Source organism: Haemaphysalis longicornis, unplaced genomic scaffold (assembly GCF_048455015.1).
Source record: "Haemaphysalis longicornis isolate Haplotype H1 unplaced genomic scaffold, Haemaphysalis longicornis Haplotype H1 scaffold_1, whole genome shotgun sequence".
Lineage (NCBI taxonomy): Eukaryota > Metazoa > Arthropoda > Arachnida > Ixodida > Ixodidae > Haemaphysalis > Haemaphysalis longicornis.
Genome location: NW_027526203.1, coordinates 460,312,023 through 460,326,422, shown reverse-complemented (window position 1 = coordinate 460,326,422; position 14,400 = coordinate 460,312,023). Strand labels below are relative to the sequence as shown.

Genomic DNA, 14,400 nt, shown 5'->3' with positions numbered 1-14,400 from the left:
ACCGAATATACCACACTAAGATCGCGTTAGAAAAATTTACACTCTCGTAAACACACCCCATATGCGAACAGAGTGACTGCTCCACAAAAACATGGATTTACAACGCCCGCAAACGCTAAATCTCAACCGTGAACATCCCGAAAAAGCAGCGGCGACAGTGGGAAGCGGGACGGAGACTCCCGCGCCTGCTTTCAAAACGGGCCGCTAGGGGGATTTCAGTGGCGCCCCTACAGGCCGCGCTCGAGGCGTATATAGCTCCCGCAGAGAAACTCTAGGTCCCAGGTCCCCTGACCCGCTTGCGGCCTCTATCGCTGGGTCTGAGAACTGCCTCGCTTCTGGTTCTCTGATCCACCGATAGAGGCCGCAGTGGTCTTGCAGGTCGGGTTCCTCTCCCTCCCTCTATGAAAGGAAGAGGAAAGGGAGCCTGTCGCCGGTGAAGTTTGGCTGCCGATTTTTTTGCGCGACCCATAGGGTTTGCGCGGCGACGGCTCTGCCGTTCTCGGGCGAGGGCCCGTTGACGTTCCATCCGACACGAGAGAACCACCCCTCCGCTGTTTCAGCAGTTTTCACACTATGTGGAACTGGGTTTAATTTTTTTGTTAGATTACTGTTTGCCTGTATGGTAGATTATTATACCTGTATTGAAGCATACTGATTTTTTTAAGTATATAAACATTCTCATATTCACGCTCCTATGGTTTTCTCGTGGACGATCCTGAAGGATTTTACCTTATTATCACTGTTTAATGTCGCCAGTTGCTACACGAGCTCAACTTATTGCTGCGAACCATGCATTCTGTTTTGGTTACTTATGCGTTTTATTTTTAACCGCCTGGCCGCTCCCGGCTTGTGTTATCTGTGCTCCAAGCGAAGCGCGTATATCCTTCCCTTTCTTTTGTACGCCGCGCACGCTATCTCATTTTATATGGAGAGTGTACCGCCCTGTCGTCACCCGACAAGTATGTTCTAATTTGATCGCCGTTGTTCTTGATTTGGTTCGATGATTCTATAAATAATAATTCAGAAAGATAAATGCTCCCAGCGCAAACGCTGCGGCTTCCGATTCGCCGACACTCGCCTGCGCACGTCCGTTTGTTGTCTGCTCCTTCGCAGCTTGTGTATTTCAGTTCTTAGCGGAGCACAAGTTCGCTTCAATAAGCTTTGTTCCTAGAAAAAAAACTGCGTCGTCCTTGGGTACGTGACAATATTTTTGAATGCCCAGAAGAGCCAAGCAGCGGCGGTAGCCGCATACCTTGCCCGACGTGAGCTTTTTAGACGTTCGAGAAATTTTACGCTCGAGATTGTAATGCGGCCAAATGTCTACGTCTGTATTATCAACTACAATTAAGTTTGTAAGGTCAGGGGCAGGCGGAAATAAGATAGGGATTAATCTTTGCGTGGGGTGCGTTCCGCAGAAATGCGCTACTCGGCTGTATGCAAGTTTTGTGCCAACGCATGTTGACGAACGACAGCCCTAAGATCAGCACATTTTTGGTTCTGTAAAACACATTCAGTTGGGCACTTTTAATACACGCGTACATTCCTTGTCTTCTAGAACGCGTATTTCTGCTACCATAAAACCATCGACAGTTTAATAAGGAAAGGCGGGCTAAGCTATATACTATAGCGAGAGGAATCAATCGGCACGATCACCTTGTCAACGAGCTCCCGGATCATTCCGTTCCACTGCTTGGTGGTGGTGTTGATGGAGCCGAACATCTTGTCTTGCACCTCGTAGATAGTGTACTCAAACTTGAGTATCGTCTTGATCTCGTCTATCAGATCGATGCAGTAGCCTTCGAACTTCTCCTCTCCGTTGCTGGTGTTCTTCTTGACGATGAACGGTGGTTGCTGGGCGCAGAGGGGCGGCACACCACACGCAACAGTGAACGGAGGGTGCGCACACTCTGTCCGTGCACGGGTGCGGCATGCGTGCTGCTCATTTATTTCACAGTGCAGTGAGCGCGTTGCCGCTGAGCTTCCCGGTGCACGAAGGGCGAACGCGACATGAGATAGGTACACCTTTGGTTCACGCGTAATACCACCGTGATTTACGCGGCTTGAAGGACTTTGCTTTGGTTGAGCCTACGGCAGGGTGAGGCTAAGACGATTTTTTTTTTTGCAGCCGTGGCTTTTTCATTTTTTAACACTAAACTAGCCGATGAGTGGCTATGCTCGTCAGTTGTTGCTCAAACATTTTTAGTTGGAATCGACGGCGAAATTTACATTTTTATAGGTGTTCCGAAGAGGCCAAAGCGCTCGAAAAAATTGATATAATGAAGCTTTCTGGAAGGTTTTACGTGCTTAATGGCAATCTCGTATTTAGGTAAGTTTTCGTTCCTTTTTTTAATGCATGCAGGGATGCTGAAAATAAAGATTGCCAACTTTAAATACGTTGTGACTGCCCTCATCAAGACAGCCGTTTCGGCGCCTTTATTAAGACTTCTTTTCCGTCATGCGATTTTCCCGCAATCGCTTCGTCTGTCGGAGGAGCGGACCAGCGCGAGACATTGGGGGCCCATTGCCTGCACTTCCCTGAACGCGAATATTAATGTCACTTTTCTCTCTTTTGGAGCTGTGTGTCAAACCTGTAGATTGATGTATGAAGTCATGGAACTCTAGATATATATTGACAGGCACCCACCGAACCCAGTGGCAGTGTAGCTAATTCATTTAAATCAGGTTCAGCTTTTTTGGGCTGTTTGCGAAAAAAATGTTCGTTTGTAGTCGATGTTCGGCCCAGACGCTTCACCTACAAGAACAATTACAGATATGGTTTTAAATGAGTTCGTCGGACTTCCACTACTGCGTGGTTTAGGTGGAGCTCTGTTACGCTAAGCCTGGGTTTGGGCGTTTCTGAATTACTAGAATGATTTTCCCTTGCCCGTTAGACTGCAAACAAACTTTCTCGGGTTCGCTTTATGCAATGTACCCAACCCAAATGGCCTATCGCTGAAGGAAGAAAATGGTCTTATAAAGAAGCCCAGTATGTAATCTACGCTCCAGTTAATACGTGACAGCGCCAACCACATTTTATATTCTAGGCCCCTGATATTCTAGGCTCCTGATACTCTAGGCCCTTGATATTCTAGGCCTCTGATATTCTAGGCCCCTGATTCAATTCAACATGGCATGTGTGCGCAGTACTGAAGGTAAAAAAGGCGACCGTGAGCTTTCGCTTGGACATGGAGGGCAGAAGCACCGCGCATGCGCGTCATGTCTCGGCATTACAATGAGGGCCGTCTTTAAAGAGTGGCTGTCAGGAGGAAGACTCTTGGCGGAAACGGCTGTTGAGAGGCTTCTCTCGGTGTGTTCCCACTTACGACGATTGTGGTCACCCGGAACACGGTGACTGCCCCCTGTTTTTCGAGTTCTCCTTTGGTATACTCTTGTAGCTCTCCGTCGGCGTCTTTGTACGTCCAATTCGCCATCTGAAAGATAGCGAAATGTGACAGGTTTACTACAAAACATGCCGCAAGAAATGCGGCACTACGGTCAATGGGCATTCACCGACCGGCGATCATTGCCCGTCGATGCAAGAGTGCGTACAGGTCCAAGTTTACTTGCTTCATTTTTGTCTACGTTTTTTTTTTCATCGTTTCCAAGAAACTTTACACTAGTCATGGCTTCAACACCAGAAGCATCAGCTTGCACAAAAATTCGCTTTAAATGGGCCATGCAGACAAAATGCAAGTTTGGTTTATTCGAAAGATTGCGTCATTAAATAACACTGACGCCACGTTTAACGCAATCTTCCCTCAAATAAGCTGTATAATTAGGGGAAAAAAAGAATGGCCATGCGACCCACTAGCTCATTTCCCGCACTAGAACCTGGGGCGTATTATGAGCAGCGGTGCGATTGGCTGCGGCCGGCATAATTTAACGCAAATTAAACAGGGGTTAGCTTACATAATGATCTATTTGCGCTTATATTTAATGCATATTTTTTATATAGCGGTAAGAATGGTGGGGTAAACAATTGAAGTTATGAACGCACACCTAAACATAGAAGCACCAGTGCGTACTGCGCGCACTTGGTCGGTTATAACAGGGTCCGAATTCCCCAAAAAAAGGGGCGTTGTTTTGAAGCGATGTGGTAGTGGCATGTAAATGCATATATTATTGGGTTGGGGTGTCGTTTTGCGGGGCGGGAAGGTGTAGAAAGCACACTTGGGGTGCCCCCCGGGAAGCCAGCTGGTTCATGGTCTAAAGGGACGCTGGACCATGAGCATCCGCTGGCTCCCCGGGGGGCCAGCGGATGCCCACAAATAAAGATACAGACGAGCATTCTTGGGAGGGGGGGGGGGGGGGGGGGGGGTTTAAAAACTACATGTTAAGGGATGGCCGTGAACCTAAATAGTAAATTTTTCTGTTTAACATATTGCGGGATGATCATTATAAGCAGTTTTACTCTTTTCTTCAGGAATGGCAGATGAAAGTTTCGTGTATTTCACGCTTGTGCGATGTTCCCGCGACACCAAGGTCTGCTGTAAAGGGTTTAAAAATAGCAGCGCAAATGCCTCTTCGCTTGCCGAGTGGCATGACAAAATGTTCAAGCATCAATCAATGTCGGAAACCTATGCTTCGCTTCTCAGAGAACACAATTTGTATGCAGCTAGCAGACTTGACAGCAAGATTTCAGTGATCTCTTACTAAATCCAAACTGGTTTTCTGCACTAAATATTTTACCTGCGCGAGAACTATCTCTTCTATAAAAACACCCTACCTAGATACTCCAAACTAATTTAACTTTAAAGATTTGTTTTAATAAAGCTCAAAAACATTTATTTCCTTTGTTCAGAAAAAGTTTGTGTAACTTATAGGCAAGGTTTAAACGCTTAAAATGTTCGAGCTTTAAAATGTTTAGATGTTCAAACAATTAAACACCTTAAGCATTAAATGCTTAATATTTTTATGTATCTAGCGTTTTTCGATTCTTAGAAGAGGTATGAAGTCCTTTCATAGATGATCCTTGACCAAGCTGATAAAGTTTTCAAAATTTTGCTGCTTCGTAACTGTCATTTCATTTATCGAAGTAAAGGGAATATTTTACGACAAAGATCGCACAAACTTAATCATAAGTAAGCTTAAAAATTTCTTGGGAACAGAAAACTGAGTGCTGAAAGGCCTTACATTTGCAGACACTTATCATCAGCCTCTAAAAAAAAAAAAAAATAAACAGACAGACAAATAAGAAAACAAGTCAACCTTCCGAAGTTACTGGCTCAACATTTATTTATTATTTATATTATTTATTTAGGAATACTGCGGGCCAGTTCTTTGGCTCTGGTAGGAGAGACATTACAAACTGTCAATAATAAAAACAGCACTTTGTCAAAAAGAAGTAAAAGGTAAGAAAGAACTAGGACTCCTCTTGCCCAATGAAAAAACATAATTAAAAAAAAAAATACGACATAGAAACAGCATACAAACGGAATAGCATAATAAAGATCACAAAACATAATAAAACCACAACACACAAAAACCACAATGTAATAAAAAGGAACCACACAAGAAAAACGTTTGAAACATAATAAAAAGGAGCCACATCTAAGATCATAGAAATTTCTTGCCTCTTAAGTTTTGCAGCCAAATCTATTGTGGGTAAAAGTGTAAGCTTTCGCAATTTAATCCCTTTCCTCTGGCTTTGATTGTGCTACGATGGTGGAATATTTTCTTTGTGACCATAGAATCATTCATTCACGACCGTAGAATCCTTCCTTACAAAATCCGTACCGAAATAACGCCTATTTTGCACACGAATACATACAAGAGCAAGAGTAACAACAAATTAACGAAACTATGCCTTGTTCATACGCAGAAAAACTATTTTGCGTGATGATGCGCTATTTGCGTCCGTAATGTGACGTGTATGCATGCGTGTGGCAAAAAGAGAAGACTGGAAGAAGACGAGCTGTGTAGAAGCCTACCTTCGTGGTACTCAGCTTCTGTTTCCCTTTTCTAATGTTAATGCGTTGGATGCCCATCCTTATCTGTTGGAATCCGTTTTTTTTGTTTCGAATAACCACAGGCCCGTACGCTCCACTGTACTCCATCTGAAATTGAACACACATGAGATGAGACGCTTCTATCGCTCACATTCATCGGTAACCCAAGCCATGTACAATATGTAAATACGAAGAATTTCTACACGGACTTGGACAGGCTTCTTCGTCATTGGGCTCCTCCATGGCTGTTTTGAAGAATAAGTGAATAATTCCTCGGGCACTTAAGTCTGCTGACGTGGTTTGAAGGTGAAAGCGGGGCAGTTATCAAAGACTCCTTCCTTTACTTCTACATCATGTTTGCGTCTCTTTCTTCGCTTTCGCTGCTTCGTTTTTGACGCGAATTACTCCGACAGGGCCTCGCTTCCCGCTTCCCCGCATTCAGAGTTCTCCTCCGCCTGCACCGGTTCTACGCACGTGCCGTCACGTGCACCTGTCACGGCGCACGCGCACCAGGCTTATCCTTGTTCCATTCTGCCAGGGTACCGGGAAAGAGCTGTGGTTAGCGCGACCGGCTGCTGGTCTGATGACCCGCGTTCAATTCCCGCACGAATCCCATTTATTTTCCCTTTACGGCGGCGGAGGACATTTTGGTGAAATTCGTATCGACGCCGACGACAACGCCGACGGCGACTACGACTACAGCCACTTTTCACGTTTGGTGGGACACCTAAGGCCTTCGCCTCAATAAACCTCTGCAATTCAGTTCGGCATGACAGCGCAAGTCAAACCAAGCAGCCAGGAGAGAATTATTACGGGAGGAGTTGCATTGTCATGGCGGAAGCGCAAGGTATTCGCCTCCTGCCGCGTCGACGCCAAGGCAGCGGTAGGATTCGCTAGGAAAGCGCATATTAACCGCTGCACGAACATGGACTGGATCGAGATGCCAATGCGCCTTCGTGAAAGACATTCGGTCAAGGCACAGCGAAGGAGAGCGAGGCATCCGGGGATATCGCGGCCTCGCCTGCTGTCGGCATCGAGGCAGCCTACCTTGAGCCGGAATCGTCAGTTATATCTATTTCATGTCCGTTTAAAAGCGCCCATTTCGAGCAAGCACTGATTGGCTAAGGGCAGACAACAAAGGTGCGACGCAGGACAAGCAAGGCGGGGCGTCGGTTTCTGTGTGCAGTGGTGCGGGTCGAAGGCCTCGCAAGGGCAGCTAGGCCACGTCCCGAAACGGGCGTGGAATGGAGTTTTTTGAAACGTACACAACTCATATTCCGCCCTTGCTCGGGGAACCAGCTGCGCCCACGAGCGGGAATCGCAGCGGGGCGAAAGCCGCTGGGTGCGCAGCCGGGGACACAAGGTAGTTGACGGGCGGCGAGGCAAGCTTCGAAGCTAGTACAGCCCCATTTTAACCCTTTGATGCCCAAAACTTGATTATTTTGCTTAAGCGTGTGAGAAGTTTTTTTATGATCTAAAAGGACTTCCGACATCGCAAATATGAAGTTGGTAAAAAAAAATGGTTCATTAGAAAGGACGCTAGGACACACTGGGCACTGGCTGCCCGTATATCACTTGTACACGAGAGCTACCTTGATCACCATGATTTATGGTTCAAGTGAAGACAACAACGTAAAGTTTGCATTGCTATCATCTGTAATGACAACGAAATTGCACAATTCCGGTTACCTGTCACTAGCCCATGGAGCCACCCGGGCTCGACGCGAGTTGACGCGCGTGAACAATATATTTTTTAGCACACGGAAATTTATGCTACCCACTCTCCCTTTAATTTTTGAAGGTCCGGGATTCTTTGTCAGTCGATAGATGGTGTTAAATGTCGAAAAAACCGCAAAGTGCGAGAGAAAAAAAAATATTGCTTGAGTTGTTGCTCCTGAGCAACACTGGACAGCAAAGGTTAAGGCGACAGCGTTACTACGCTCATTGAACGATTTTCCTGGACGAGGCATTCGCAGCCCCCGTGGACTCCAGCCGTGCTGATCACGCGTCCTGCCAGCCTGTCGCTGGAGTCGGTCCTAAAAAGGGGGGGGAGGGCAAAAAATTAACATGTGACTCTCGAAAAACAATTGGACGCCTAGACTAGGCACAGTAACGAACTGAAATGTGTCCTACTAAAAAATAAATCCAGTAAATAATGTAAAATTACATGAATTTGAAATTACTTTGAATCTTCCGCACCCGGTCACCGCCGCAGGCTATGTTTGACGAGCGATGGATGGCGCCACGCGGCCAAGCGCCGGCCTGGCAACTACGCTCATAGTTAACACTTTGAAACCCTGAAGCGGTAGCGTTCTCACGCCAGTACGGATACCGACATCCAGTAAGGCGAAGACTGCCAGTTTACCTCTTAGGACGCCTTTCATATGAACGGGTGCCTTCCATATGAACAGTCCTTCGATAATTTAAATACTAGAGTTATTCATTAAATCATTCACTCAGCGACGCCCGTAGTCGCACACCTTCACTGCCGCATATTAAGCCACACAAGCGTAGACGTCCTCTATCCTTTTTTTGTCGCTTTGATTGCCCAGTGCCGAGGTTGCGCACAGTTGCAGAGGGGAAGGCGGCAACGTTCCATTTTGTCGGTCGCAGTATTTCACTGTCACTGCAGCGTGGGTGATTATTCGCTATTTTTTCTTCGATCCTGGTGAAACATATTGTCATCATATGTTTGGCAGTTCCGGCTGACTAAGTTAACCCCCACCCCCACCATCATCATCGGAGTCATCATAATCATCCTTTTGTCCGTTGTAAGTCAAAGGCTCTCGCATTAACTTCCAACCAGTCCTATCATGCGATGCCCAAATGCATTGTTTGCCCCGAACTTATTTTATTTCGTACCTCCATCGAGTTAATTGTCTTCCATTACTTCTCGACCGTCTCTTGGGGGCGATTCTGTTATTCACCGGTTGTCACTTCTCCCCATTACATGCCCGGCCCAATTCAGTCTAGAGCTTAATAGGCTGCGTTAGCGCTCCCTCCATTTCACTCACGGAAAATTAATTGTATTTTCTAGAGCGAGTTGACATTTTGTCATGACGATGTAAAAGTGGTGACACACGCCCGAAAAGTGTGGTAGCGAACAGGAGAAGGGAATATCTGTATCGACGTGTGATTTCGTGTATGAGCGTGCGTGCGTGCGTGCGTGCGTGTGCGTGTAGGGACGGTACAAGAAATGTGATATCTTTATATGTAATAAAGTTTGATGAAAGTTGCGCCCTGTGTCGCGTGGTCTCTCCTCAGTGTTGTGCGAGTGAGGCACCGCATATCCATCCAGAGCACCTTCCCCCGAGTTTGTTCCCTGAGCCAAGATGCTCGTTTCCTATCCCTAAGCATCACTCCTGCCATTCTTTTTCCCATGACTGGGGTGAGTCTTCTTGTACGTGCTTAGTAAGGTCCCAAGTTTCTTCGCCGTGAGTCAGTGCGCATTGGTTGTATACGTTTCTTTTTAGGTGACAGAGGTATTTATTACTCGAGGCTGCTTGCCGAACGAACCCCAGGCCATACTAATTCTACATTTGATTTCTTGTGGTTTCGATGTCAGCACATGCTTTAGATTGCTCCACCATCCACCTCCTCATTTAGGGCGGCATTGTGTATTACTGGGTTGTTTCTTAGCTTTTCTCTTGCTACGACAGGGGTCACCACATGTCTACATGTTTGCTTTGCCTCCCCATAAAGGACGCTTGGGAGTTTCTAGTCATTGTGACGAAAAATCCCCGCGAAGCTAGCCTTATACAGTTCTGCTATAAAATGATCTTTATTTAATAACATATTCCAGGGCACCCAAGCAAACCTGCGTACTGGTGTATGTGCGGAGATGAGTTCCTGGAAAGAATGCTAACGCGCTATTTGACGATTTCCACTAGGCAGTTTCTACGAGTCTAAGCGAAGCTTCTTACTGCAGGTGCAAAGGTACAAAGCCAGGAAACGCCTGGCAGCGTCCCTCTGACGTTCAAGCTCAGTCAACGTCAAGCAAGCACCTTGTGCGGTTTCGCGGCGACGGCGGAAGCGCCACCGACCACGCTTCGGTCGCCGGGTGAAGCAAAAATGACTACAGTGATTGGAGCTGGCGTCTAAACAGCTTGCTGGCCCCGTATGCGACGCCACGGGAGGCGAGCAGCATGGTGAGCACTTCTACTACAAGTGGAAATCAGAACAACATCGCGTGGCCTTGCGAGAGCAGTGTTTTTCGCTAGGAGGCACAGATAAATACTTCAAAAACACTTTGTGAGGGACGAAATCGGAACAACTAATTGAAGTTTCGCTTTACGTCAATGGGATTACTAATTTTTTTTTATCTAAGGCTTCCACGTCGTCCATGCGAAGACCATAAAATAAAAAATACCCTCCGATCCAACTATTTAAATCCCTTCATATTGACTAACTGAGCTGGAGATTTACCGGGAAAACTGGTTCAATACCAAGCTTGCAGCGCAACTAAGTTACACAAGCCCACGAAGCAACACGAGGGATTGGCAGTCTTTTTGGCTTCATCGGGGTTCAAGAGACAGCTCGAGGCGCGGCCTCTGAGCATCGAGAAACGTGAGGCAGCTTACGTCTTTCAGCGTCGACATCAGCGTGTAGTTGTAGCGTAACTGCAGCAACTCGGACGGCAGGGTTGCTGTGGTACAGCTGGAGGGGTACTCGAGGGCTTCGAACTTCCTCTTCGCCATCACTTCGGCGGTTGCCCTCACTGTCATCTTCGTCACGTCCACGTAGAAAGCCGCGTCCATCTGCGATTGGCGTACGGGTGGAGTTTGCTAAAAACCATGGAGCTCAAAACTGACCTTACAGGTGAACGATGAAAGCAGCGCTGGCAAAACGGAAGAAGGCGTTACAGTAGGAGTCTAGCGGGCAGCAACGCGTTTATCGTGGCCATTTTGTTTCTTAACGTAGAAAATACGGGGTCTGAGGAGATGGCGGGCGAGAGCTTCAGCAGCTTTGCAGCGGGCGTGATAAAAAGGTGAGGTCAAATCTCACCTCCAATACGGGGGACTGGATTGCTACTGACCACTGTCAAGATTGAGACGTTGAACGCGATGTAAGAAGCCCGGGTGTGGCCCGAAACACGCGCGGTGCGTGTCACCGACCACTGAAGTCGAGCGTTCGGTCACCACGGAGCTTTAAAATATATCTGAGTATTGAACAGAGCAACCGGGAGACAAAGACTCTTGCAGTTTTCTGTCGCGTAGAATGCATTTAGTTTTGGGATACTTCGGCAGGTGTGCTCCACCACAACGCACTTGAATGACCGAACACTGACACCGAACGAGCTAACTTGTCGATTAGTGAGGCGTAGCAGGTCACGTGGCAGAACAAAAATTACTGTGTTCCGTGCCGTAGTGGTACGTGACGCCCCTAATGTCGTTTTACGGTCACAAACGGAGGTCACATTTTCCAGTCCAATGTTAGCCACGGGGCGTATATAGTGGCTGGCCCTTTTAAGTGCGCTGCAGCGTGGGAGGCTCACACGACTTTCTTGGGAAAGAAGCGCAAACTGAATCGATGCTTGCGAGAACGGTTAACCGACTCCGCACATAGTTCAAACCTTGTTTAGCGGAACAAGTTCATTCGACTTGATTCTCACCCCGCGGCTAATATATCATCAGACAGGTGGAAAATTCCGGTTAAAATTGTACAACGCTTGCTCCATATCTTCCCGAGAAAGCTGTTCATACGTGGTGGGCTGCTGGCTTACCTACAGGCCTCCTGTTCCATCGGGCTTTCTGAATTTCGTCGTTTCATTTGCCAGGGTTTAATGAAGAGGCCGTTCTCCGGTTTAGGAGGAATATGTGGGTGGTGGGGATGTGCTAATGCAGCGCAATTGGAGCACTTGTCAAAGAACGTTAGGTGAAGCTGCCCATTTGGAGAAGCAAGATTACCATCGCATTGGGAGACAAACGATGCCGCCAGGTGTGGTCGCAGTGTCTCGAGGTGTACGTACGCACACACGACGAACCATCATCGTCTCGATCATGTCAGCATCATTTCTCAGCGCTGGTGATCCGGATCAGCGCCGAGAAAAAATACTGGCAACTGTTTTCCCGTAAACCAGGCGTACATCTTATTCTGATATAATAACGCGAAGTTAAGCGCCCAGGCTCCCAAAAGTGAAGGTTTCCTCGAAAAGAGATGGAGGCGCTTACCTGATCCACTATTTTCTCGAACGCCGGATCCTTCCTGAGTTCCGTCAGTAGCTCGGAGTTGTCAGGTTCCGGCGTTGCCACAATGGCCGTCACGTTGCCACATTCGCCGCATGAGGGTTTGTACTCCTCCTGCCAGAGAGGCGACTATGAGACAGTCGAACTGAAAAGTGTGCAGCTGGGGCGACTGTTTTAAAGCGAAGCTTTCATCCTGTCGCTGATGTCATCTGTAGACCACCCAAAACGCACTGCGGGAAAGCCAACTTTCTTTGGCGATGATGATGATCGTGGGTGAGGAGAAAAAATTAAAACGCTTCCCGTGGTTGGAATCGACCCTGGGTTATTCGCGTTATGAAGCCGACGTCTGTCCTATTTCGCCATTCCATCACGGGTGAAGAGGCAGTTTGGATTTGGAGAGGGACGACGACGATGGTTGAACGCTGGGGAAAGCCGTGAAATGCCCCCCGTAAAGCACTGGGTACCAACCAACCAGTAAAGCCCCAGCGAGCACAATCGCAGTGCAGTAAAACCGTCACGATACGAAGGATACGGGCCCGCTCGCTTCTGGGTTTGTTCGTTTGGTGTTGGACTTGACTTTGGAAAGCTTCGCGGTCCCCCATCATTGTCGCTTCGACAGAGGGGTAGTTGATTTTATACGTAAAAAAACTAGCACTTTTAAGACGCGGTTTTGGTGCTTGTGTGCGTGTTATTCGATTGGTTCGGTGCGGAAAGAAGAATACATGGACAGCTAATGACGTGACAAATAACGTGCAGGAAATTGGTACAATGCACTGGTCACTGTATACTGTGCTTATGACCTGTTTGTATACCACGTTAATGATTTCCCCAAAGTGCTAAGGCCATAAGGATCCGGTGAACAAGTTTACGGGCGTAATAGACATTGAGGTATATGCGAAAATACGTGCAGCCCTTTTAAGACACTTAGTACCTTGTCGACTCAAAAGCAAATTCGACTATTTCGGGGGCTCACGAGATGCAGAAGAACTTGTGAAAATGCGGTTAGCCCTTGTGGTATCATCAATACTGAAATTTCCAAATGCCCTGGAATTCGTCTTCGGACATTTGCATTGGGGACTTTTAGACGGAACAACCGATTCGACGAATATATGAAATTAAGAGATGCGGAGGAATTTCTGAAAATGCGTTTAGCCGTTGTAACTTCGTTAGGCAGACAGAATTCTAAAGTTCCTGAAAAAATTTCAAACAGTTGCACGGTGAATCTTGAGATCCAAAAAAGATAAATAAATCATCGTCACCCTGATCATCATCATTTCTTGTTCCCTTCAGGGCCCCTTGCTGGTTATCGCATGAGTGGGGGAGAACAATAACACAGACATCGCAAACAATGGTCACGTAAAAAAGCAACTAAAAGTAACAACACTGGAAAAGACACTAAAATTACGCGTAGAACAAGAAACAGCATATTGCATGATTGGTTGAGGATATAGTAAGTTAGTGACTCGCATAACCTTGCATGGTGGGATATGTTGAAGGATTTTAAAAGATAAGTTAAATCACATATTATTCATTTATCCTCTTTATGGTGAATCTTCCGAATATTATAAAAAAAATTCGTATGCATTTGTATCTTTAATGATCATACACAAAGATTAATCAGATAACTAATTAGGTAACAAGAATATTAAGGTAAAGGGGTAATTAAATCCTTGCTCTACCTTCCTTGCGCTTCCGCTCCTTGCACTTAACTTAATCCGCAGAAATTTCTGATGGTAGCTCCTCGAGAGTATGCTCCTGATCGTTGTGACCATCGAACAAACACGCCTTGTCCCTTTCTGTTCTCTTGCTTTTGTCACCGCACTCCCCGCTGGGAACAAAGGGCATCAGCGCTTCGGTGGATGGGAAGGATTTGCGATGAGGGGACTATTTTTAGCAATTCGTTGATTCCGGCGTTTCACAAAAATCAGCATAACAGTATTTAAAAAAAGAACTTAACGACACCGGCCGGATTCGAGCCTTTGTCTAGTAAACCTACGGAGTAAGAGTCAGTCATCTTGCCTACAGGGTACGACCGTGAGTTTGTAACCGAGAGTTAAGCGGCTTACTCACTCGGCTGTAACTGTTGGGAGAGGAATCATGCCACCTGCGCGACACGGAACACGTGATAGGGTACCCGTTGCACCTGCGGGCGCCTAGTTTAAGTGTGCGCGTTCCGTTCGTTCGTTCTGCTTCTTCGATTTGCTTCTTCTTCGCCGTTATAGCAAAAAAGATGGAGTAAAGGTCGTTGCGGCAGTGAAGAAGAAGCA

At 46.8% G+C, this 14,400-nt stretch overlaps 1 protein-coding gene across 2 annotated transcripts in view; it reads right to left on the bottom strand.

Moving 5' to 3' along the window:
* Nucleotides 1-14,400, bottom strand: part of LOC144156134 (ionotropic receptor 25a-like) — a 49,455-nt gene that overhangs the window by 13,879 nt on the left and 21,176 nt on the right. For both annotated transcript variants that reach the window (XM_077687964.1, XM_077687965.1), the window contains exons 7-11: nucleotides 12,119-12,247; nucleotides 10,529-10,705; nucleotides 5,931-6,056; nucleotides 3,324-3,431; nucleotides 1,654-1,851 (exon numbers count right to left, since the gene is read on the bottom strand). In XM_077687964.1, the coding sequence (XP_077544090.1) occupies nucleotides 1,654-1,851; nucleotides 3,324-3,431; nucleotides 5,931-6,056; nucleotides 10,529-10,705; nucleotides 12,119-12,247 (738 nt within the window). The remainder of the gene's footprint in view (nucleotides 1-1,653; nucleotides 1,852-3,323; nucleotides 3,432-5,930; nucleotides 6,057-10,528; nucleotides 10,706-12,118; nucleotides 12,248-14,400) is intronic.